Source organism: Rhea pennata, chromosome 8, assembly GCF_028389875.1.
Source record: "Rhea pennata isolate bPtePen1 chromosome 8, bPtePen1.pri, whole genome shotgun sequence".
Classification (NCBI taxonomy): Eukaryota; Metazoa; Chordata; class Aves; order Rheiformes; family Rheidae; genus Rhea; species Rhea pennata.
Window position 1 is genome coordinate 6,805,229 of NC_084670.1, and position 25,739 is coordinate 6,830,967.

The window sequence follows — 25,739 nt, forward strand, 5'->3', positions numbered from 1 at the left end:
AATACCAAGCATTACTTTATTTAGCATCTCCCTCTTCTGTGCTTGCCTCTGAAGCGTTGTCCTTGACATGTCCTTAGGGAGCCCTTGCTGCCCAGCGCTGTGGGAGCACCGGGAGCAAGGGGGTGATTCCTAAAAGGCTTGAACAGCATATGAATAGCATTAAAATAAATGCAGCTCAAGTTACGATCTTTTGAATCTGTCAAATTACCAGCAAGCACATTCTGGAAAGGGGTCCGTGATATATAGGTGCCTGGGGGAGCGTTGAGAGCGCTGTCGCCGTTTAAATACGATGCTCTTGATTCGTTATGTTGTCAAAACATCGATGGCGAAACACCACGGGGCAGCTCGCTCTGTCGGCCGCCGAGCGGCCGCCGGGGATGTCGGAGAGCACCGAGACACGGGGCGCGCGGCCGCTCCGCGGGAGGTTGGTCCCTGCGGGAAGCAGCCCAGGTAGCTGCCGGCCATACGTGAATCTCCCCAAGGAAAGGTACCGGGGGCAGCACAGAGGCTGCGGCTGGTGTGTGTGTATTGTGAGAAACAGCTTTGAAAACAACTCCTAAAAACTGTCCTAAACATCCTGTTTAAAAATGAAATTTCACAAAACAGAGAACATCACGTGCTTTTGAAGGTGTTTGGGGAGAGGGTGGAAATACCACTACTTAGGCTGCAAATTTTCCATGATTTTGTGTTCAAAGGAATCAAATTGAGGTAGTTGCTTATTGCTCACTATGGGGAAAATATTTTGATTTGACACTGGAGTTGTATTGGGCGTAAGGATCACAGTGTGAATTAGAGTTCATCAAACTCTTTCCAGAATTGATTGCTTCTCAGTGCTGCTGAGCTCCCAGCTCTCGCCGGCCCAAAGTAGTCATTCCAGCACTAAAGTGTTTCTGATTTCTGAAGGCAGGGGTGATACCAGGACCTATTTCCCCAGGTAGCAGGGAGGTTTGGGGGATTTTGCTTCACCCTGCTGTCCAGGAACCGCCGCAGAGCCTGATCAGATGCTCTGCTGCGTATGGCAGGGAGCTCTGACTTGTTTTGAGCTCCACATTTAGCCTGTGCCATGCTGGGAAGTGTGCTGTGTTGTGAAACCGGGCATACATGAGAAGATTAGTCAAAGCGTGAGATGTGGTCAGACTGTGCTGCTACTAAACTTAAAGCTAGGTTTGAAGTTGGGAAGAGAGGGAGAAAGAACAGTCAAGTTGCTGATGAGATTGAAAGGCTGAGCAAAGTTCTGAGGCTTATAAGCTTCCCAGTTGGCTGCCAGATTGATAAAAGATGAAAAAATGGTGAGAGCTGTTGGCAGGTTTAGAATATCCTGCTGATCGAGATACTGTTCAGCCCCGTGAAAGCCCTGCACAGTAATTGCACCTGCCTCTGCTAGAGCTTGCTGACTTGATGGGCAGCTTCTGACAGCTGTGATGAATAGTTGGGAGTGATTTCTTGGGAATTTGGAGTTCTGTATCTCAATTTAAAAATGAAGTTTTTTATTATTTTTTAATCATAACACTGCCATCAAGGAAAGGGGGATTGCTCAGCAAATTTGTTCTGAAACCTTCATGCATCTCTCCTAGCCTCTGTGCTTCGTATGAGATAAGCCGCAGACTGGAGATAGTACTGGATTTGCAAAAGAAAGGCCTGCGTGTGACAGCCTGTTCAGCTCACCTACTGCTACAGTTAGGGACATGGGAGAGAGAGACTCCGTTGTACACCTCTTCCCTGTCCTTGCCCTAACTTGTCCTCCAGATGATGCTCCTAGTGCCCAAGATGGCAGTTAAGACCCCTCTTCTATATTCCTCTTAAGTTATCCCGAGATCTTGCTCAAACCCAGGTTTCCTTCAGAGCCACCCTTACCACCATGGTGGCCCCGTGTGTGCTGGCTTGTCTGCTCTCCTGACTCCTCACACAGCTGGCAAAGGCTCCAGTGTTTACAGCATTTAGGGAAGTATGGCCTGGTCCTTTTACTGCCAAGTTGAGCATCCTTACAGTGGGGCTTTCATTGAACACTGACGTGACTTTGACACGAAGATCCAAGATTTTCTCGTGATGACGTACCATGCCCTCTTGGAGCCTTCTCTGTTAGCAGCTTCTGGTGTCTTGGGGCCATCTTCGGTATACTCCACAAAACACTGGAGTGTTTTCATGTACATTCATGTACCTTGAAAAGGTTTTTGTTAAATGCATAGAGACGAGGAGACTTCCCTTGATTTTGAATCTGGGATTTAAGTGGTTGCTCCCAGGTGGGCAAGGAGAGGCCTAATATAAGGAGGTTGTGTCTGATGTTTTCTGTGGAGTGATCAACGTCTTACATGACTGTAACTGCACAGAGAATCCCGTTGGGCAAATTGTCATACCCCAGCTGAGGCCCTCGCCTGGTCACATGGGCTATCAAACAGTAACTTAAATGGCAGGAGAATGAGAATTTTTACTTACGAAGCTGCACTTTATTGATTTGGTAGACTTCATCTTATCAAAAGGAAAGGTGGAGCTGAGCTATCAGACTCTCATTGCTTTGCTTTTGGTTCTCTACCACAGTTGAGGAGCTTGCACTAGTATTTTCATCGGTAAAGTCTCATGTAGCCAAGCACTTGATAAAGTGTCAATATAAGAGAAAAACTGAAAGAATGTGAACACTTTAGCAGTACCCAAGCAGCTATGTGGGCTGCAGACAACAGGACTTTTGAGCTAGGTATCATTTGTCTGTGGGGTGTGCAGAACTGTGCTCAAGGGTCCAGACCTCTTGTCTTGTTTAAAGAGCCTTGCTGGAGGATATGAAGCCTAGTAATAAATTTTATTCATTCCATGCATCTACTTTAACAAGTAAGAACTTACTTGGCTGTTGATGCCCTGGTAGCTGAGCAGTAAATTTCATTTATCTTCTTTCTACCGTTCTCATCCTTGCTGCCCTAATATTTGCTCTCAAGATGGATCCAATTCAGCACACTTTCAAAATAACGCAGTGCACCATCCCAGCTCGTGACTTTCTACTTGGAGACAGGGTAGCAGTGCGAGGATGGAGCTAAAGTTTGGCCTGAGTTTCCAATATCTAGAGTTGTCCCAGCTCTTGGTGGTCATGAGGAGCTTTAGACGAGCTTACCCCCGGTAGGTGCCTGAATTCAAGGGGACCCTGCAGGTGTTGTATGTAAAGTGGTTGTAAAACATTGTGGATTTTTCAGTAAAAAATGTGCCACGGACAAAAAAGACTATTTGTTACTCAGCTTTAATTCAGAGTACAGTTTTAGTTTGTTTTTCTCCCCTCGCTCTCAGATTTTAATCTCTGAGCTGTAATACCTTTTAATATTCCTAGTTACGTTGCCTAAATGCTTGTGGTTATATTTGCTGAAGCTATTTACTAACTTAATTTTTTTCAGGCCAGTAATGTAGCTACTGCTGTGCTTGGTTTATCAGCTTTTTTGCAGAATAGTCTGTGCATCCAAAGCATTTCTTTAATGCTTTGGATTTTTTAGATTGCCTCACACATCAATGCCAAAGGCAGAAGAATGCATATTTCTTTCTTTTTTCTTTTGCAGGTGGCAGAAATAAAATCACTGAAAGGCACATCTCTGCTGCTGCTTATTACCAGGCATCTGTCAGCACCCAAAACTGCCCAGTTTTCTTAGGCGTAAAGTTTTGCCCCGACATCGGGTCTTGTTTACAGTCGATATCCAGGGCAAGAAGTCAGAGTGACGTTTCCTAGGGAATGAGAACTCTGTGCCTGGCACGCATGAGTTACAGGGCTGAACTTCTTTATGTGTGTGTCTCCTCCTCCTTTTGCTCTGGTTTGTTGCTGCCTCCAGTAACATTTTTCCCCTGACTATGGTACCATTGACTCCTGTGATAGTTTAATAGTTTCTGCTGTTTACACAGTTGTGATTTAAATTGCGGTGATGGGAATTTGCATGCAGAGTTGGTAGGCACCGGGGGATGTACGGTGGTACCCTAAAGGTAGTTTGTATTCTAGCAGCTAGAGTTGTCTTGGTAACACTTAGGTGACTGGAAACCATTTGTGGAGGGGAGGTTTAATTCCAGTATTGCTCAGTGGTCCCGATCCTGATGGAGGCAGGCTATACAGTGCTCGGTAGTTACGAGACCTGTTAACTTTACCTTGTGTGGTAACAGACTTAGAGATGACTTTAAAAAAAAAACCCCACTGAAGAGTTAAAATTGCAGCACGGGTTAATGGTCTTGGTGTGTTACTGAAGGCGAATGGAGGCTGTAAGCTAGCTTTTACTAACTCCCCTTCTGAGCGAAACAAGAAGGGATTGCTGACTTATTTGTTAGAAAGTGCCTGCGTCTCGTTCTGGCTGCCCTGGACAGGACGTGGTGGTGTTCTGTCAGCTGGGAGGACCAGTACGGAATGGGCGCCAGGGAGAAGCAAGAAAACATAACAATACCGTCATCTCGGAGTCATTTTCGTGGTCATTGATCTCCTGTAGCTCCATTTGTGGCTGTTCTTAGGAAAATTGCGGTGACAAAAGACTTCTTCAGGAGCTACTGTTACTGCTGATACTTCTGTGTTGCTGGGCTTCCAGTGAAAAAATATTTTTTTTGTACATTTAAAGCTTGACTAAAATAACGCCAATGCACTGTAGCAGTACATCATGGTGAAGGAGGCTTTTGGAGCTAATGTGATTTGGAGTAGCTACACGGACCTCGGAGCAGATAAGCCGTTTCACGCGGGCCGAGGCATGGTGCAGACAGGTTGGGTGTCTGGGAATTACGGACTGAAATCTGCGGAGCTGCCGCTGCGTCATGCGGGAAATGCTTGCTCTGCTTTTGCTGTTCTTTGCTTTTGTGAATGAACCTCAGGAGAATATGCCCCAAATCCAGTTTTGTATTGCTGGAGGAAAGCTGTTAGGCTTTGATAGGGGCTTGCTTTCACAGAGGTTTCGCCTTTTTATGTCTCACTAACAATGTTTTTTGTGGGTTTTACATAGGAACGTTGGTGGCCTCAAAAAGAAAAAAAGGTGAGAAATACATATGGGGGGAAAAAGAAAGAGCAGTGATCACTGGGAGGATTATATGTATGGATATCTTGGGCTTATGGTACTTGATCTTTCAGCAGTGTTCATGTGGGACTCCTTAAGCAGTAAAAAGTTCACAATTCCCTACAACTTTGTTTTCCCTTTATTCCCATAGAACATCTTTGGAAATCAGTTCAAAGACCCAGCAGACTTTTTTATGCTTGTCGGTCGCACCTTCTAATATATGTTTTTAAATGCTTTCTTCCTGCAAAGTCAAGGGAATTGCTGATGAGCGTGACTGCTCATTAATGGAGTAAAAAAAAAAAAAAAAAGAAAGAAAAAAGAAAAACCACCTTTGGAATGTAGAGCGGATCAGTCTGCAGCTGATGCTGCCGTACGAGTGGCGTGAGGATAGCTTATTGAATAAGTTAAACTGCCAGTTCCTCCCTTTGGGTTTGCTTTTGGCTGCGAATCACGCTGTTCCTGATGTTTCACCATGAGCCGCTAGCAACAGGCTGCTGCGTAGGACCAGACGCGATGGCCCATCCACCTAGGCCTGCTGCACTTGGCTTAAAGAGGTCTTGGTTTTCTAAATGGGGGGGAAACTGCCTTCATCAACATCCCCTTGCATAAAGGCGGAGGGTTGTTTGTGTTTAGAGGCAGCAGGCAAACTGGTTTCTCTTTGCCATGGCTCTTCGGCGTTGTCCCCTTGCTGCTCCTCCATATCGAGCGAGGGAGTCGAGGTCGCTCTGTTGCCTCCCGTTCATTTCCATGGCAGCAGATTAGGCCGGCGCAGGAACAGGTTGCAGGGCATTGGGCGGACCAGCCGTGGGGAAGGAAACTATAGAATTTGGGGTGGAGGAGTGCAGGAGCAAGAATGGAGGTTGTCGCTCGGGTTGGTTGTATGTAATTGCATAAATTCCATCAGCTGCATCCCATGGTTTCAACCGCTTGCAAGCGGTAAATGATGCATTTTAATTAATGGGTTGCCAGGAGCTTAAAAAAAAAAATCAGATTGGGCAGCTGTGGAGACTGGAACGTCCGTTCACTTGGTTGTCCATTTGATTTTAGTCAAGTGATTTTCAGAGGTGAGAGCTCCTGCCATCCTCACCTCGGCACCCACTGAAGCCCACGAGGCCCTGAGCAAGGGAGTTGGGCAGAGGTGCTGGAGAATACCAGCAGAGGAGGCCCTGTCCGAAGGCTGGCAGAGGAATTTTGCAATGCTGCTACCTCAAAGCCATAATAATGGTGGAGCTGCCTGTCTTGCATTTCTTTGTGTGATCCTTCTGGCGTGGATTTTGCATTTCCTGTGCGCTCGCTGCGGCTGGCAGTGAGTCCGCAGTCTTTGGTTCCTGCGGTGCCTTGGCTGAGCCTTAGGGCTGGCGGGTGGGGAGGCGAGCGAGGAGCGTTGGCTCTTTGTAAACGTGTAAAATATTTTGGAGGGATGCGTGCTGTCGTCGTGCTGTAGTAGTGATTGGTACAGCATCTAATAACTCATTTGGCGGAGGAAATAAGTAGCAAAAAGAGACTGCTCAGTGTAAGGGACAGAGGAGATGTGTTTATAATTCATTTCTGTGCCAGCATTTCCTTACATAAGCAGAGTCAAGACTCTTTGTATCTCTCAGCCTCAGTTTCTCTCCATGTGCAATGAGGATGACTGTGGTGCCCTGAGGGGGCCGTGGAGGGGAGAAGGTGTCTGAACGACAAGAGGTGTCGCAGCGGAGACGGGAGTGCAGGGGGTGGATAAAAGGGTGCTGCTGGTCCGTGGCGTGGCCCAGCTCGTCGGCAATCTGCCGCCTGTTCGCCCGCGACCTCGCTTCGCGGGACGCCCAGAGTAAGGGGGAACGTGCCCACTAGAAGTGTTGACACTGGTTCCACCATCTGCTTCTCCTGTATTAACTTTTATGACTAATTGCATGTGTGATGCTGTACCACATGGTGGCTTTGTTCCTCACACCAGAAGACAAAGCCTTTTTGTGCTTCCCGTGGACCTCTGAACCACGCTTGCCATTCAAGGCCGTGTCACTGTGACAGAGTAGCGGTTGATGTCTTCTTGCCTTGATGATTAGAGAGCCCGGAATAAGTGAACTTGGTCATAGTTGTTAATAGGTTAAAGAATATTGCGGCATGCATCATAATTTCCATGTTGTGCCTATTCATTTCACCCCCCCAGGGTACTAGTATTTAATATTGCAGCCTACAAAAGGATTTGACAGCCCACAGTGATTGGTGAAGAGGGTTGTGCTCGAGCGGAGGAGCCGCCTGACCGATGCCTAACTCTTAACCTGACCACTTCGCTTAACGCAGTGCCGGAGCCCATCCGCTCGTGATTCCTGGCAGTACGCTAATAGACGGTTGTTTGGCACCGTTCCGCTGCAACAGACTTGGATCCGAGGATGAACCTGCTGTTCAGTCTGAAACGATGCTGGCTTCGGAGACGTTTTTCAAAATGCTTTTGTGTGCAATCCCTTACAATGCCCAGAGCTCTGATTCAGTGATCTGAAAAAGCAAGACTCCTGGCAAAGTAGTCATCCGGAGTCGCAGATGCAATCCATGTCTTCTTTGGAGAGCGGGTAGCGCAGAGCTGTAGGGAGAGGAACCTTCGCAGGTCCATGGACCAGGAATGCCTGGAGACGTCAGTGCACGGCAGCGTCTGAACATCATTAAAAATCGGGGCCTACATTTTTTACCATCTTGGACATTTCTACTGTGTCACTGCCCACTTAATTCAATTTGGATTCCTGTACCATTCCTATTGGTATGCCATAAAAATGTTCTCCGGTAATGTATGTTATGATATAGCTACTTTTTTCACATGTAATTTTTTGGCTGTGACATACTGATTATTACTTTTTGTTTTCCATTTCTATTTCTGGTGTCTGAAGTGGTTAAAGAATTCAGGATGATCAACACAAGGTCAGAAATAAGATCATTTTGATACAAGCCTAGAAAACAGTTTTTGCTCCAAAATATACCATGACTTTGCTAAAAACAAAATAAACAATAAAACCAAGCAAGCAGCCAGAAATGCTGGGTGAAGCCTTTGGAAAAACCCTGAACGTTCATTGCTATTGACACTTTATTCTTCCGAGATGCCTGGAAGGCACTATGAGTTTGAATTCTTGTATTTTTAGCCTTCCAGAAAAGTAGACCTCAGGGTTTATTTTAACTGTACGGAGTATTTCTTATATTTTTCGCTTTGCAACTTATTGATTAGAGTAGGGAGAGAAGGCCCAAGCATTGATTCAATTTTAAGTGACTAGATCACATGTGGAAGTACCATAAAATGTGGTCAGCATCTAATAAAGTAAAAAATAACGGTGCAGAACCGAAGTAGCTGCTTTATTTCCCCCGCCGTTGGCTGCAAAGCTGAACAATCAGGTGTGTTACTATGTCCGTAATTCCCTTGTCAGGAGCACGGAGCCGCTTTGCATTTTCCTACCAGCACCCGCACAAAGTTGGGCCCAAGACCAGTAATATTTTCTGAGTTATTGCAAATCTGTTAACTCTTCTGCTGTCCTCTCTCCTTGTTTCCTGCAAGCAGAAGGGGTCGTTTTGCTACTGAGAGCGTTGAACCTTTGGGTGGATTTGTCAGGTTTTGATCCTAGCTCTTGAAGAGCCTTTGCTTATTTTTTCTTGGATTGTTGCGGATTGTGAGATTTGAATCCTGCTGGGTTTTTGATGTGTCGTTTGATCTGGATTATTTATATTGCAGGTCTGAGCTATTAAAAATGAACACATTTTGGCAATGTATAGTGCTCGTAGGGATGTTATAGATGTGTGTTGTATTGCACTTACAAACGCAGAGCTTGCAGGTGCAAATACCAGATTACTGTTTTCCAGGCAGCTGTAGTAACAGTATGCGACTTGGCCCCGGGCCAAGTTCTGGAAAACAGCCCTTCGGTGGTACATATTTTTCTTACGACTGTTTCAAAGCTGAGTTGCAGTGCCAGGGACTTTGCCGGTAATCTTTGGGAACGCCAGTGCGTACTCTCCCACTGCTTTGCTTTCCGTGGCAAACAGAGGTAGCGAAAGCGCAGGTGTTGAAGATTGCCGGGAAATGCCTTGCACAGGTACTAGGACAGCATATCGTGGCAGCACGGGACGAGGCAGACTGGAAGGGCACCGGACCGACTCCTTGACTCTTGCACACCGTCCGACCTGCAAGTGGTAATTTGGGGGGGCAGCAGCCGGCCTGAACCGCGGGAGTGTGGCTGGGCACCCGCAGCACGTGCGAGTCTGCACGGCACCCGGGACTCTGGGGTTTCCCACAACCTGGAGTTTCAGCAAAACACTCAACGGAAATTTGGCGTACTGACACCTTGCAGGATGTGTGATACCTTCAGGCACTGGGAAGGCAGCGTTGTGTCCTCGCTGTGCAAGGCTGCTGCCGCGACATAGTGTCTCCCCTGTAAATGCAGTGGTGTAAGTGTGCAATGAGATAGCATAACCCAGTAAGAAATACAGGCCCTTCAGGCTTCGGAGGTGTTCTTTGCCATGCTCTCAACTACACTTGCAGATTATGTCGGCACCATGTTGAAAAATGAATGATCCATTAAAAAAACAAATTGGACAGAAACCTTAAGTAATGGCTATGTATATAGGGAGCCCACTGCCCTGGTACTCGCGTGCAAAGGCCTATGCATGTTTGTAGGGGAGCTGAAATTGTTCTGGTGACTTCAATGAACTTTTCTGTTTTTCTGCCTTAATCCACTTCTTTGCAGAAGTAACCTTCAGTATGTTTTGTCCTCCAGCATTTTTTCATCAGGGCATTAACAGTTGAACCTCATTCAGAGGTAGAGCCATTAATAATTTGGGGGTACCAGGAGTTTTCAAGCACCACAGATTGCAGGACAGTGTCAGCCTGGCTGAAGAGTCTGATGCTTGTGATGACTCCAGAGTTTCAGCATCTGGGAAGTTTTTCCCATGTTTCATGTTTCAGTCAAGGAACGTTTTCCTAGCTCTTCTGTGACCACATTTATTAGGGCCTGCTTGAGGCACATATCTGATTTAGAGTGAGGGTTGTAAAACCCACGTTAAAAACAAAGATGCTGTATGATATCCCAACGACATCTGCATCCAATTTTGCACGGAGAGCTCTAAGGCCAAAATTATTCATGGATTTCAGTGATGTTTCATCGGGGCAGAATCCAGCCCCTGGGGTTTAATTCCCCTAAGCAGGACAGATCGATGTCAGGAGCCTTCTGTGGAACGTGCAAATGCCCTTTGCTATGAGATGCAGCACACGTAGGTGCCACCCCAGGTCTTGTGTCTCGCAAGAGCATCTTGCTGCTTGTTAAAACAAAGCAAAACGAAAGCCAAACCAGACAGACAAAAGCTGACAATTCTGTCATTAGAAGTCAGGGCAGATGAGCATTAGTCAAAGAAATGTTTGGAAACAAACTGGTAATTCAGAGCACACTAAATCCCTTGAGGAGGTCACGACTGCAGCAATATGGAGCTCTGGAAAGGCGCTCGGCTTCGGCAGCAAAGCAAAGCTCGCTCTCTTCTGTGAGCAGGAAATTTAGCCTTGGCCGTGAGATACTGCACAGGTAGATGTTGCTGAAAGGTCCTTGCCTGTGCCACAGATTTCTTCTATGGCTTTGGACATGCCACTTAATACCTGTATACACCTAGAGGTAATACCTGTATACACAGGAGATATGATGCATGTCTTCTGCAGCTGGAAATGTCACAAGAGAAAATTGTCACAAAAATATCTATTTTTGTACAATTTAAAAGATCGCTTATGCTTTGCAAGTGGATCTTAGAAAAGTTAGAAAGCTGAAGGAAAAAGTGAGGGAGCAGATGTTGGAGGGGACTCTTGTCTGGAGGAGCGTGGAGCTCGTTCCTCCGGCGCGAGGCAGCGCTCGGGCTCTCCGCCTGCTCCCGGCTGCGAAACTCCCCGCAGCCCTCGCGCTCCCCCGGAGGGTTGGTCTTGCACGCACAAGCTCAGTGCTTTACGGACCTCTGACGCGCTCGCGGGGGCAAGGCGGGCCATGCGGTCCTCTTGCCTTTGGAGTCTCTTCTGGGATTGCTCACGAACATTTTCATTTCCACTTTTATTGCTGGTGAAGCACAGTTTTTAGGTGCAAATTATGCATTCATTAGACCAATGTGTACATTTCGGGAAAAAGAGAAACTTTAGAGCATGCAATCCCTTCTTCAGGTCTGAACTAGAAGCAGCAATTTCAGGACAGGTTGTGGGAAGAAGGCTCTTCTCTTCTCTTCTCTTCTCTTCTCTTCTCTTCTCTTCTCTTCTCTTCTCTATTTTTTTTTAACTTGGTTACTTCAGTCAATTCAGCAGTGAAGCCAAGTGTGTGTTAGTTGATAACGTCACATTAATTTCATACATGAGAGCAAAGTACGGCCATAGCGTGCTCCGTTTTCCCTAACTTGTAATTGGGTGCTGCCATTCGCCTCCCAGATAGACTCACTGTTAAATGTGAAAATGTATTTAAATAATTCTAAACCTGGGATTTGCAGGTATTCCCACTGAAAAGGCACAAAGTTGGATACCTTCAATAGTGATGAGGATCCCAGGTGACATCTCTCTTTCACCTTTTTTAATTTAACCGATCTGATTTAATCGATCCACGAGGCAGGTTCGGGGTCGGCAGCTGCCCGCGGGTGGCTGGGCTGCTGTCGCAAGGCCGTCGCGGTCCCTCCCGCTTGCCGAAGTCGCTGTGAAAATGCGTTTTTGTGCGATGTATCAACGGGAGCGCGGCCCGCGCTGGGAGACCGGCTGCTCGAGGTGGCGCAATGGAAAGGAATTTAAAAAGCACGCTGTTTTTCTTGCATCCCTGGAAGCTTTTGTTCGGCAGTGTCGTGGCGCCTGTGGTCGTGGTTACGAGCTGGCTGATGTTACAGCCTGGAGCCGCCTGTTTGCTGCCCGGCGGGGCTGTCTCCGAGGGGCCGCGGCAGGACCCCGGCGCCTCGGGAGGCGCAGCCGCTCGCGGGGCCGCGGACGTGGCTCGACTCGGGTGAACCCTGCTCCCTGCCGGGCCGGGCAAGCTGGGATCCGCAAGAACCGCCCCGGGCTGGGCGACTCCGCTGCTGCCGCGGGATCGGGCAGCGCTCGCGCGGCGTGGCCGCCGTGCTCGTTCTGTTTAGCTAGTGAAGAGCAGGGTGAGCGCAGCTCTTCTCCATAGCTGCCTATGTATGCGGTGCAGTCGCACCGCTGTGACGATCAGCTTCTAACAGCGGAGCTTCGCAGGTGACCTGCCCGCCGCTCCGGAGCAACGCGGGAGCAGGAGCTGGCAGAAGGAGCGAGGGCAGCAGAGTAAATGAAGCCTGAGTTTGCACTGTATTAGGCTTTGGGGTTTTGTTTGGTTTTGTTATTTATTTTTTTGTTTGTTTGTTTTGAGTTATTACCAGGTGAGACTGCTTAGAAAAAAATGATTTATTAACTCTACTCTTACAGGCAAGTTGCGATCAGAAAAATAGCCTTTATATGCTTTTACATCACCACAGCTATTAAACGGTTAGAATTTTGCTCATCAACTGTCAGTGATAGAGAAGAGACAGGTTCAGTTCGCTCCACTCACACTCCATAGCGTGGCCTGTTGTGTAGTGTTGCAAACGTGCAAAATAGGAGTAAGCAAGAGGCATGAATTGGAAAGTAAATCACAGGGGAGCTGGTTCTTGTACAAGGTAGGCGTGAAGGTGCTCCTGTCCCATCAAACCTCCAGACCTGCAGCAAGAGGTAAAATTAAGTCAAGCAAAGTGAGCCAGTGTTGTATGTATGGGGGAATTTTTCATTCGTAGTTGGTTTCTTTGAAGGTGAGACTTTCATTTCACCTCTTGACTTTCTTCACGGGAGCAGAGAAAGGGAAACGATGTCCTTTAACCGAGCTTCCCTGTGGAAAGACGCCCAAGGCAGGACTTACGCTGGGCCCGAGCCCCCGGCAGCGCCCAGCTTAGCTCCTGCCCTGGGCTTCCCGGCGCAGCTGCCCAGCTGCAGGGGCAGGAAAGGAGAAGCGGGTGCCGAGGACGAGCCAAGCAAGGGCCGAGAGAGATCCCGGCTCAGAAGGAGCGCCCGCTGAAGCCGTGACACGGACCTGTGTGCTCTCCCTTGCCCAAAAGGGACGAGTGTGTTTATTCTACATTTTAATGCACTGCTGACAGCTTATGGCATGAACCTCAATGAATTTTTAATGCCGGATTGATAGAAGAAAGGTGTGTAACATGGGAGATTAATAGAAAAGACGAAAGGAAGAAAAAAAAATAGAGAGCAGATATCTTAATTAACTGTTCCCTGCCTGTGTTGTGAGCCCGGAGAGGCAGCAGTGAAGTGCCAGAGGGTGAATCCGCTTGAAAACAAAGCGATAGGAGCCCCACGTTACGGGTGAGAAATGAGTCCGTGTTTCAGTCTTCTCTCGTTTTTAATAACCTGGGCTGCTGCTTGCACCACAGAGCAGAGTTTGTTTTAATTAAGGCAATCTGTAGAGCCCTGGCCCTAGCTTGGTGGAGACTATTAATAATAATAAATTAATAATAAAACAAATGAAATATATAAAATATAATTAATAGCCAAAAGCAGAAACAGTAAAAAAAATAAGAAATATTAAAGGAAATATCACAACCGTGGAAAGGTTTGGCTCCCATCTCTCCGGTCTTGCTCCTTTACAGGATTATCGACAGTTTAGGTTCAGACAAAGGACCACATGCACTTTTATCTGGCTGATCTATCTGGTGCCGCTGCTGGTGGGCCACCGTGTTCCCCCGTGCCTGGCGAAGAGGAAGGCTGCGCCGGAGGAGCACGTTAACGCCTTCCAGCTGACGCCCCGCGCTGTGTTTCGCCCCCGTTTTGTGAATCTCGGCAATCTATTAATTGCACAGTGTCAGGGGAGCAAAGCAATCGGCGGCACCATCTGCTGCGGGCAGGCTGGCGGGGCTGGTGGCAACCGGCCGCCCTCCCTTCTGCAGCGACCCCGCGTGCGCCCGCGCTCCCCGCTGCCCGGAAATAGCAGCGGTCGCTGTTGCATTGACGGGAAAAAGGGCGGTTTCGTTTGAGGTGGGGAAAGAGTCGCGTTGCGGACTGGATCTCTTGGGAATGGGTCAAAGGAGAGGACATTTCTTATGAAGAACAAGACATTATGACATTGAGAGAGCTAGTGTAGAACTAAGTATGCTTTTAAAAAATAAGTTACATGTGTCTCTAGTATTATATTCACCTCTGCTTGCTGGATAAAGACATGCTTGCTTCTTCAGCAGACCTCACCTCCTTCCCCTAGTAGCAGATGTTGACATTTTATCTAGCCAGCTCCACCTGAAGCGCAGGAGTGCCTCCATTTTGCTCATACAGGCACATGTCATTGGGGTCCCATCAGAGTTCTGGACTTAAATTTGCATTAAATACATCAGATTAAATGTGCTGCGTCTTGGATAGAGAGACGCAGCCTGCTAGGATTACAAATCCCAGCTCGCTGTGTTTCGCCTTGCTTTGGTGGTTGTCTGCTGTTGACCCACGGCACTGCAGCTCCCTCCGGGATGCTTCTGGACTACGTCCTGCAGACCTCTGCTGGCCACTGTTGGTCTCTAGGCTAATTTCTCCAGCACTGCTAACTTAACTGCTGCAGGTGACAGTCTGTCTCCATCTGTGGAAGTGACTCATGAGAGCTGGGTCCTCAAGTGCGAGGTTTCTTACCTGAGAGGGTCTGACTGGTCTCCTGTGAAACTCTTGGTCTATACTCTTCCGTTCTGTATTGGTCTGTACTACCTGGTTCTGTAAGAGTGAAGGGCAGTTACCCATTTTATTCAGAACCTGGCTCACATTTACTCCCCTTCCTTTGTTAAGTATGTTCATTTTGTGAAGTACGTCCAGAGAGGTTGTACGTAGGCTTAGTGATGTTTTGCAGCGTTTTCTTTTTGGATGCCTGTTAAGAAAAGCTGTGTGTTTCGTGCATTAGAAAATGAATACTTGATTTCTGACATGTAAATCTCTCCAGCACCTCACACAATCATGTCCTTGTTTTCTGCACGTGACCTACATTTCACACAGCTCCCTCAGACAGTCAGAAGCTTGTGTAAGAAAAGGAATATCAAAGCAGGGAGGATGATTTGTTATGCTTAGTCTTTGAAAACGTTTGCTGGAAGAGTGTGCACATTGCTTATAGTGGGAAATAGTTACCAAGCTCAATTCTCGCCATGAGGACAACATTGGTGCAGCTTGCCCAGGGAGGCTGGACAGTCTCTATCCTTGGAGGTTTCTAAGACTAGGCTGGATAAAGCTCCAACTAACCTGGTCTGACCTCCTTGCTGACCTGCTTGGAGCAGGAAGATGAAGTAGATGATTTCCTGAGGTCCTTTTCAACCTCAGTTTTCCTATGATCCTATTAGGTTGTGAGCAGCTTTGCAGGGAAGAAACAAATCTTCTCCATGCTACAACTTCCTATATAGATTAGCTACTAGTACAGGAAGCTACTGATTAGTTATAGCATCTCGCACTTTGAAGATGACTAAAGACACCATTGGAAATGACAGTGGTACTTAACCCCATGGAAACTAAGACACAGGACTGAAGGGGCTGCCTGTGGAGTTAGTGTCTTTCTGCTGTAGTAGAAACATGCTGATTTGTGTTACAAGGCCCTGGTTGTGTCATACCACCAACACAGAGGAATAGACCAGTTAGTTGCTTGAGTTCATCAGTCTGCATCTTTTTCAAGCCTAGATTAATGCCAGCAAAGCAAAGGGCTTGGAGTGTTTGAAATTTAATTAAGTGATTTTTAGTGTTCGGAGGAATGCTTTGTGACTATCTACTGTGATGATAAATTTACTAGAGAAGTCATGAATATATTGCATAGATAAAAACATTATTACTTAGATTATAGTACTCCAGGGCAGAGACTAGATTATCTTACAGGCCTGTAAATCATGCAGCATGCTTTCAGCTCCATATATGTGGCAACACTTTGTAATAAAAGCCCTAGACTTTTATTTTGATGCAGAACTTCTGTCTTTTTTGACTGCTCAGAATAAGACATACAAGAGTGGATTTGTTTTAAACAATGATGGAGAATGTTTTAGAGAGAAGAAACAACTATCTTCAATACCTGTTTGACTCTGACATGATGTTGAATGTGAAATGAATTCTCTTGATATGGGCTATGTCGTTTTGTTAGCGGGGTTGGATGCAGTGAAGGTCATCTGCCCTGTTTGTATTCACATCTATTTTTTTTTCTTCTTGCAGCAAAGAAAACTTGTGCTGAGTCTGATTTCACTTGTGACAACGGCCACTGCATCCCTGCCAGGTGGAAATGCGATGGCGAAGAAGAATGTCCTGATGGATCAGATGAGTCAGAAGCAGCATGCAGTGAGTACAGAACGTGTGTCCCAGATGAGTTGCCTTATCAAAGCTTAGCGCATTAGGAAATCAGAGGAGTTTGTCCCAGCACCTGCAAGGTGATCCTTCAGCTTTTGCTTCTATTGTAACAGAAATTAAAGACAGGAAAAGTTTATGTCATTCAAATCAAATGATTTCCAAACATTCAAATGTATCCTTTTTCAAGACTATGATATAGGCAGCACTATGCAGTCTGTAACAGAATTTAAAGCACTTCTAGCTCTGTTATAGATGAGTGCTCATCTGGTTGTAGGGGTCGTGCTCAGCAGCAGTGCACAAAGGTTCATGGTCCGTAGCTCTCGCTAAGGAGAGCACTCAGAAGAGCCAGCAGTGCCAGCGCAGATGCATGGATCAGGAGCTATTATGCAGTTCCTTACCCACAAGGTGCGCCAGTGCTTGCCGGGACATACGTTTACTGGCCTACAGGGCTGCGTTGTGAATCATTTAAGGTCTGAATCAAGCACCATGAAATCTGCGCACCTGGGATCAGGCCTTCGGGAAACCTAGATTTGCAGCGTTTTGCATGGTAGCATCTTGAAAGTCCTCACTGCTGCTCGGGGCATTTCTGTCATCAGTGTGGAACTTTGCAATGTTGGAGCGTTGCTCAAAGATTTTATTTATTTATTTATTTGCCTTGTGGAACAAACGAGGAAAGGGGAATAGGTGCAAGATAAGCAATGTAAAACAGCGAAAGCAGAGAGTAGACATCAACAGATGTTCACTGCAGGTAACACCTTTTTAAAACACATTGATTCAGGAAGTAAAAGGACATGCCTGGTGTTTATTCAGCATGTTTTTATTTTATTTTATTTTCTACTCTTTGAGGAGGTACATCCACTTTCCATTGTTCTGGAACAGTAAAGGTGTGCCTGATGTGGAGTTCAAGGAAATCCCAGGAATATTTTAATTAAAACACTAGCTAACATGCTGAATTCTGTATGTGTGCTTCCTTAAATGCACAGGTTTATTCTTGGATATGTCAAGGACTAATACAAGCTATTCTGTTGAATTTCTGGTCATGCACTTCACAGATGTATTCCTATGGGTCAGCAGCAGTGTTGGAGGAGGTATTTTATCAGATTTCACTAGAATGTGGCATATAAGGGATTTTCCTTTCCTTTTTAAGCCTAGTAGCTTATTCCACCTTGCTCCCTAATTAAGAAAGACAAATGCACTTCTCTCATGCAGGAAATGAATGGAATAGTTTCTGCAGCTATATACAGACTATAGAAAAAATACTTCAGTAGCTACATTAGCATATTTATGTACTGTATGTGTTGGTCTTTCACCCTCCATCCTCCTTAGTCAAAAGGCATCTTATTAACGCTGCTGCCAGTCTCTGTTTGTCACTGGATGGCAGCTGAATAAAGAAGTGGCTCCGTTTGCCACAGTCTCTGTCCTTCTGTGAATCTCTTGTCAGAGGCCACTCTAAACACAGGACAGCCTGCGTTTAGAGCATGCGGCTCTAAGATCCCTGACGATTTCCTTTGATCCTTTTCTAGCCATTTCACCTTCCAATTTTCCCTCACTTACGTTCTCACTCTAGGGAAAAAATCGCCCTTTATGCTTATATAGCCAGAATCTGTGTCCCGAAGTTCACAGAATACTTGGGACAAGCTTATGCCTGACTTGGGGCTAGCTCCCAAGAGAAGCCGATGTTTCTGTACGTGCCTGTTAAAAACTCACCTTCAAACCTTAAAAGCATCTGAAAGTAGGATTTTGGAGCCATACTTGCTTTATAGGATTACTCAGATCTGAGGTGCACGCTTAATCAGATGAAGATCAAGTAGTTTTAATCTTACAACTGCTGATAGCTATTAGGCTTTTTATTTGCGTGGGAAGGACTTTCTTTCTTGATGTTTTATATCCCAGTGAAAGTGCCTGTCATCTCAAAGGCTGATCAGATCTGCTTTGTTAATCAGACAGAATCAACCTGATTGCGCGGAAGCACTGTGCCAGTTGTGGCATTAATTCACATATGTTTGCAGGTCTTTCTACTGCCGATGCTCAAGACAGATGTGCAGTTATGAGCCTGGTGGGCTATTAAACAAAAAAATGGAGTGTTCTGCTTTGTTTTTAGTTTATATCCTTAACTTAGAAGGTCTAGTCCTTTGTGTGTGTTAATGCCATTTGAGGGCAAGGAAAAGGCTGTAATGACAAACAGAAAACCTAGTGAGAGCCAAAACATGTGCTTGGACAAGCTGGAAGAGTGTGTTCCTGTATGGTGCCCCCCTCCAGTCCAATTTTCTTACTCCTTGTCGAAAGCAAGGCTGAACTGTTCTGGCTGTGGTTGAGAAGTGCCTGCAGGCGCCGATGGCCGTCTCATTTCCCTGCTCGGAAGTGCAGCGCGGCCCTGCGGAGGAGTCTGCACTGCGGCGTTTCCCTAGGGAAGGGGCCAGTTGGCAAATGGAGATTTCTCACCTCTGGCAAGATCAAGCTGCTTTTTAAAATCAGTTGCTTGCCAACAGGCCACGTAGTTACCAGCATCTTTGCCAGGTTCCAGGGTTATTCCTCGATTAATGCAACACTGGGACATTGTCCTTAGCCCACACGAGCCGGGAAGGTTAAAAGTATCGATGGTGCTGACTGCGTTTTAGGAGCAATTCCAGCTCCGAATGTGATCAAAGCAGTGCAGCCCCTCTCAGCATCTAGCCAACTGCTAAGTGGCTTTTTATTCTCTGAATGCTTTTTGCAATGCTTTTTAATGTATTTTGTGTTTTCTGATTGGTTGTTGGGGATGTTATAGCCCTCTTCCTAATGCTTGGTTAAAGGTAACAGTTTCTGTTCCTTATTTTCATGTAAAAGCCTTCGAAATAGTACTTTGCTACAGGCTTTTTCTGTTTCCTGTTTTAGATTGCTGAAATTGCTCGGTTTGGCACCTAATAGTGTCCCCTCTGAGGATGTTACCTACCCCCAGGTTTTAGGCCAGTGCAGCCTGTCTCGTGTTGGGTAGAGACAACGGCATCACAGCTGGCGTGACTTCTGTGGGACCTGGGATGTCCAGGCCTTTTCTGCTGTCTGTGCTTTTTTTCTTTTTTTTTTTTCTTTTTTTTTTTTTTAATTTCATTTCCTTTAAGCCACTGAATATTGGCTCTGGGGGTGGTGGTTGTAAGGATATCTTTTATGAGTTCCGTTGAACTCATGGATGATGGGATCTATGGGGCTTCTCCCAGTAGCAGCTCTTTAATGCTAGTTGAAGGCTGATTAATTTCTAGCACAGGCTGATTTTGGGAAATGTTTTTTAGGTTTTTGGTTTTAAATGGATTACTACAGATAAGAAACTGCTTATATTTCTTCATCTTCTCTTGGAGCTAGATCCTTAACCTAAACATACTCTTGCATCCATAGGTTTGTCCCAGTGAATTATTCATGTAACATGCAAGCCTCCCCCTAAATCCCAGTGTTCTGCCATCTGTCAGTTTTTCCGTGCTATTATCTGGCTGCTGAATTTATTTTGTCTCATTTAATTTATATTAAGGTTTCAGAAAAGTATGCGTCCCTTTTCTACGAGCTGCTCTATTTGGGGGGCATCTTGTGGGCTGGATCTCTTCTCTCTGAAGCCACTGCTGTGAGTTGTGGGGGTGGTTTGTTTTGCTTTTGGCTTTCATATCAAAGCAGAAGCCCCCCCCCTAAATCAGGAGAAACCGAACTATGCTGCCTCAGAAATTGGTACGGCCAAGCAAAGGGTGAAAGGGGCAGAATTCCCAGCATGATAGGCTGTGTGGATTGAGGCTGGCAGAGGGAGGAGGAGGAGAAGGAACGTGATATTAAAGAGGGAAGGCTGCGGAATGTACTTAACAGAGGAACGGAAATGGATGGTGGGTAAAATGGAACAAAGAAATAACATTTAGCTGCGGTGAGCTGTGGCTCCGGGTGGGAAGGGGGAAGACATGATGCTTGGCTGTGCCAGCTTCCAGCCTCGCTTGCCTCCACTAAGCCTCTGAGATTCAGCACTTGACTGGACCAGGCTTCTGCGTGGGACAGCTTGGCTGCGTGTACCTAAAGCAAGTTAATCAGTTTGTCTTACCAAGAAAATAACCAGGGAGAGATGGAGGCTTGTCCTGCTGCTGTGCATGAGCCACCGCTGCTTTTCCCTGCCTGCCACCATGGTGTCCTCAGAGCCTGTGGCGGGTGCAAAAAGCCGTCGCTGGAGGATGCTCTGGAATGAGAATGGATTTCCCTGCTGCCGTGCCAGCTTGTTAGTATGCAGGGAGCTCCCCACAAATCGTTAGAAAGGATAGCAGAGTATCTGGAGGTAGCGGGAGCACCGTCAACGTGAGCGCCTCTGACTCCCACGTACCTTGCCAGCAGCTGTTTTGAAATGCAGAAAACATTTCCAACCTTGGAGCAGGCTCAGACACCCGCAAATATTGTAATTGCTGCTGCATGATGCAGCAACAGACCTCTGCCAGCAGCCCCCGGGGCTCTGGTGACCTGCGTGGGCTCCCCCACTGGAGAGCCCCGGGGTTACTTCTCGTTTCTGCGGGCTCACTGGTGCTCACCAGCGAGCAGTGCTGCAGCCTTCGCCCTTATACAGGGGCTTTGTTTGTGCATATGAAAAGATTCCTGGTTTTCCAGGCTGGCTTCCTGAAGCCGGAGGGGGAAGGGAAGTCCTTTATCTCATTGGGCTCACCGAGACCTCTATCAAAATGAATGTTACCCACCTAGCACTGTTTCAGCACTGAATCATTCGGTGTTTTTACAAAAAAGATATTTTAAATTTCCCTCTGAAGTATTTTAATTATTTAATCAGTAACTTAAATTCTCTAGAGAAAAATAAAAACAAATACTAACAAACAGTAACAGCACTGATGGGAACACAAATTAAAGGGGATAGAGCAAGTGAAAATCTAAGCTGGCAAACTCTTGCCTTAGGACATCGTATATATAATGAGATCGAGGAATGCAGGCAGCATAAACTCACCACTTCTTATTCCTTAGCAGATATGTGACACTCTCCTAGTTAAGAGCAGAAATTATTATACAGAAAAGTATAATCGGGTGTTAGGAGGAAGAAAGAGAGAAGAGGAGACCTGAATTCATGCTGCATGTAATAGAGGAAAGATTTAATAGAGCAGGTTTAATAAGCAGCAGTCCTGGAAATCAATTTTTTAAATTGAAATGGAATATAAAATAAAACTCTGAATGTTGGTTTGAAATACAGTGCTGGCTCATGCAGTACTTTTATTTCTAAGTACATGTCACTAGTCATTCGGGGAGATGCATCCAGACTTGACAATTTTATTTTTAATGGGCGTTATCTGTGGTCCTAGGCACTCGGGTGCTTCTCGTGGGTGTACTGATCTCTTGTAATGATCACTGCTTCTGTCCTGGCTTTCTAGTAAGTTGCACAAAAGCAAAAATTCTGTAATTGTTGGTATTGCTCGTCCCCAGATGCACACTGCTCCCCTAGCTCCTCATTCACCCCAGAAGAAATTGCAGCTGTACTCGTCTTTGATCCCGATCGCCTGCATGGCTGATGGAGCTTGGTGACATTCCTGCACTTTTGTGGAAGGCGACTTAATAGACTGTTCCCTGCGCAGAGAGAATTCCTCCTGGACGAGAATGATGGAGCGTCTCGTTTGGGCGTCACACACGCACGGCCGTTGAACTTCAAGTAGCGGCGGGGGGAGAAAACTAGGCCAAATCAGCCAGGCAGAGTCAGATACCAGGGCTTAGGACCTCAGGCAGCAATAGGGATTTTTGTTTTGTTTGTTTTAGTAAGAGTAGCGATTAAAAGCAGATCTGTTTGTGTATATTGTGATTTGGGGACGGAGACCAGCAGCGCAGCGGAATACATAAATAAAGCCCCTCCTGCTTCATCACCGCTGCTGGGTGAATTGGCTACAGCTCGTTGAGGGAGTCGTGTGCGGTGATGTTAGCGTCGGCTGCACAGGTGCTCATTTTTACAGGGAGTTTGACAAGGCTCCCACTGTGCAAACAGGCTATTGCCGAGCTAAAATGCCGCGGCTGCGGCAGCCCCGTTGCTGTCCCCCAGCGGAGCCGGGGGCCATATGGAGCGCTGCTAAATACGGCAGCCGAGGCCAAGAGCCCAGATTTCTGCCACGTCTGTGAAACAGATCCAGTGCGAAGTGCAGAGCCTGGGAACGCTCCTGGAGTTAGGGGGTCCTCCCTGCGAGCGGGCAGGGAGACAGCAGCTTGGTTTTCCAGATGCGCACCCCGGGGTTGCAATGCTAACGGTAAGAGCTTTGGTTTGTCGCAGGGATCGAATCTCTTGAGGCAGAATAACACGAGAACGCCACGTGGCGTTTTTTCCTGGAGTCGTAGAAGGAATGGCTGGAGGTTATCTGATGTTCAGAACGCGTCCACCTGGATTCAGTTGCTGAAGGCCTTACTGAGTCGAGCTTTGACTAACTCTAAGGATGGAGGTCCCACAGCCTCTCTGGGCTCCTGTCCTGGCATCTGACCACTCTCATTAGTGAGGAAAAAATGCCTTGCATCTAGCCAGAATTTCTTTTGTTGCAGCATGTGTCTGTCGCCTCGTGTCCTGCCCCTACGTCTGGCTTCATCTTGAGTCCTTCTCCATTTTGTAGTTGAAGGTAGTTATAAAATCTTCCTTTAGCCTTCTCCTCTTTAAGACCAAACAAACCCAATTCTTTCAATTTCTCCTTGTATGTCATCTCTCAGTTCAAGTTATTTCATCAGATAATTAGAAGTGATGTAATTCTGTAATAAGGATAAAGTTTTTGCATCATTCACCAACCTCTGCTAGTGCTCTACCACATCAAAAATACAACTTAGAAAATAATTTGATTTTATGTCTTTAGATCTGCTAGCTAACTAGCATGATAGAGTTTTTTTTAAGAGAACGAAAGGGTGCATCATGACATACTTCATGATATGGCTGGACTTGGAGGTGGAGAAGACCTGCTGTGGCCTGGCAGGAGGCCAGGAGCTCCCTATGGGTTCTGGCTTATTGCCTGCTCTGTGTTTGCTCTTGTGCTCTTCAGTCTGTATTTCCTGAGTGAAGTTCTCTCCCTGACTTTGGGATTTCATTTGTGTGTGCAGGTATTACTCCTAAATGCTTTTGTGTATGCATCCTAAGTATTTCCTTTTATTTTTATCACATTGCTCCTGGCAGTAACTTGTAAGAGATTTTTAAAAGTCCTTTTCATCCTAAGCATGTATAACTCTTCAAATGCTTGTAAATGTACCTTTACTCTTGATTTAGTCATCTCATCTCAGCCAGTATCTGCTTTCTTCACAAGTGCTTCTTGTTCCTTAATCACTGTAATTTCTCTAAATGCCTCCAAGTGAGGCTGTGGTGAGTAACCCACAATTGACCTCGGTATCCCAAGGGCTGGAAGACTATAGGGGATGAGTGCAAGAAGTCTTTGACAAGGTCAGGAACAAAATGTAGTTTTTCCTGCATCCTGTTCATTTTCTTGAAGCGTAAAATTATCCTTTTACATCAAAGAGAATTTGGGGAACTTGAAACCCAGCTGTTTGTGCCCAGCAGTGGGATAACGGTAGCTGTGAATACCCCCGAGGGCTGGCACTTTGGCAGCGAATTGCATCATTTTTTTATGGCTACATAGCTTTGGTGGTTTAAACACTTTCCTTACCTACGGATAGAAATTAATTCAGGATATGTGTGTTTTTTGTTTTGTTTTGTTTCCTTTTTAAAAGGCGTTTTCCCTTAAGGGAAGGTAGTTGGTGTTTATACCCTGTAAGTCACATTTTCAGAGGTTTTAGTCCAATAGGGAAACCGGTAGAAATTACCTGGTGGAGCTTTGCTAATGTTTTTGCTGTTCTTAAGCAATGTTACCTTGCAAGAAAGTAACTTTTTCATGTCATGTTGCAGGCTGTGGTATTTGCAGTGTTCCCACGCCTTAGATCTACTCTGAGCTTTTGTTAGTTGATTTCTACAAAGATTTAAAAGCTGGCATTTAAATATTTTCCCTATTGGTCTAATGCATTCATGCAGTTCATAAACAGGAATGGTCGTAAAAGGTTCTGATGCTGCCCTTTTATGGCTGTAATTAATCTTGCGTTTACTTCAATAGGAGAGAAGAGCAGGAAAATGAAAGTTGAGCATATGAAGCTCTTGTATGTGTAATTATTTAACAGCCTATAAATACTGAGCTAGTAAAAACTGAAGAGACTTTCAGAAATACACAGACAGGCTTTCGCTTAGTGCTTTCATTTTTTTCTGAAATTCAGATTTACCTAATTTTTTAAATTTATTTCACATTTGTTTATCAAGTGGAAAAAATCATGGTTGGTGGACTTACTGTGGCTGATGTGAAGAGGAAATAGTTTCTGGGAACCCAGAAGCAAAGCACAGTTTGAGAACTGAAATATTTTGGTAATTGAATGAAGCAATGTTGGGCTTTAAGAGCACAGAAAGTAAACCTTGCCTGGTTTTTCCTTTCTTAAATGCATGAATTACAGTGCGAGGAAAACATGTGAGGAGGTGAAAATGAAGTGGCATTGTTTAACATTTTTCATATTTTTAAGTAGTGTCTGTATTCTAGTACTATAATGGATTTACTGTTTGGTTGGTTTTAATATATCACTTCTGCCCATGTTGAAACTGTGACTCTTAGTTCAACCACCTTGTTTTTTTTTCCCCACGCTCTCGTAGTCGTTTTTTCTTCTTTCACAATTTACACAGTTCTGGGATCATGTTCCCCTCCAGGGCAAACTCCCACTGAAACAATTTGCAGTTTTAATAAGTCTTGCAGTCCTGCAGCCTGCTTCCTTGAGGATCATCAGCAGGACTGGGCTGATGCACAGCCTCTGCGTGCCTTGGTAGATAATTTGTGTAACTTAAACCTTGCCCTGGAGATCTAGAATTCTCCAAAACGCTTTTGGTCCCGTTCAGCTCCGGGAGCCGGCGCGGTTGCTGCCTGGCCGTCCGCCCGCGCGAGAGCAGCGTGGGTCTTCGCTGGCGCGCCTGCGGGCTGCGGCGGGCTCCCGGAGCTGCCGCGGACCTAAGTCGGGGACTTAGTTGAGCACTTGCTTCTAGTCTGCTTTCTAGGGACACTTTGTCTAGCGACTGTGTCTAGGGATAGGTTTCAGCTCATCCTTTCTGTCTTCTATTTTAACATGTTAAAGCGTGCTAACGGTCCTCTGTATTAAAACAGAGGGGCCTCAGCTCGTGCACTGTTGGAGCACCTGTGTGTGCGCGTTCTCATACCGATAGAGTCGTGCCAGCTATTGCCCTGTTCTTCTGGCCTGTGTTGCTCGAGCAGCCGCTTGCCCACACCGCTTGAAAACTCAAGGTCTGCTCTTGCACGAGACTCAAATAATCGGATGAAGACTGAGTTCTGGCGTGGAGGTGGCAAACACCGGCCGTTCAGCGTGGACGTACCCAGCGCCGCCTCTGCAGCCGGAGGCACGCCTAGCACGTTGGACGGTCGGGGTTTCGTTCCTAGCCGTTGCGGGCGCGTTCATATATGTAGGTA

The 25,739-nt window shown here is 46.2% G+C and overlaps 1 protein-coding gene across 1 annotated transcript in view; it reads left to right on the plus strand.

Moving 5' to 3' along the window:
* LRP8 (LDL receptor related protein 8) overlaps window positions 1–25,739 on the plus strand; it is a 169,426-nt gene that overhangs the window by 90,597 nt on the left and 53,090 nt on the right. The window contains exon 3 of the mRNA XM_062581114.1: window positions 16,156–16,278. Within this exon, the coding sequence (XP_062437098.1) occupies window positions 16,156–16,278 (123 nt within the window). The remainder of the gene's footprint in view (window positions 1–16,155; window positions 16,279–25,739) is intronic.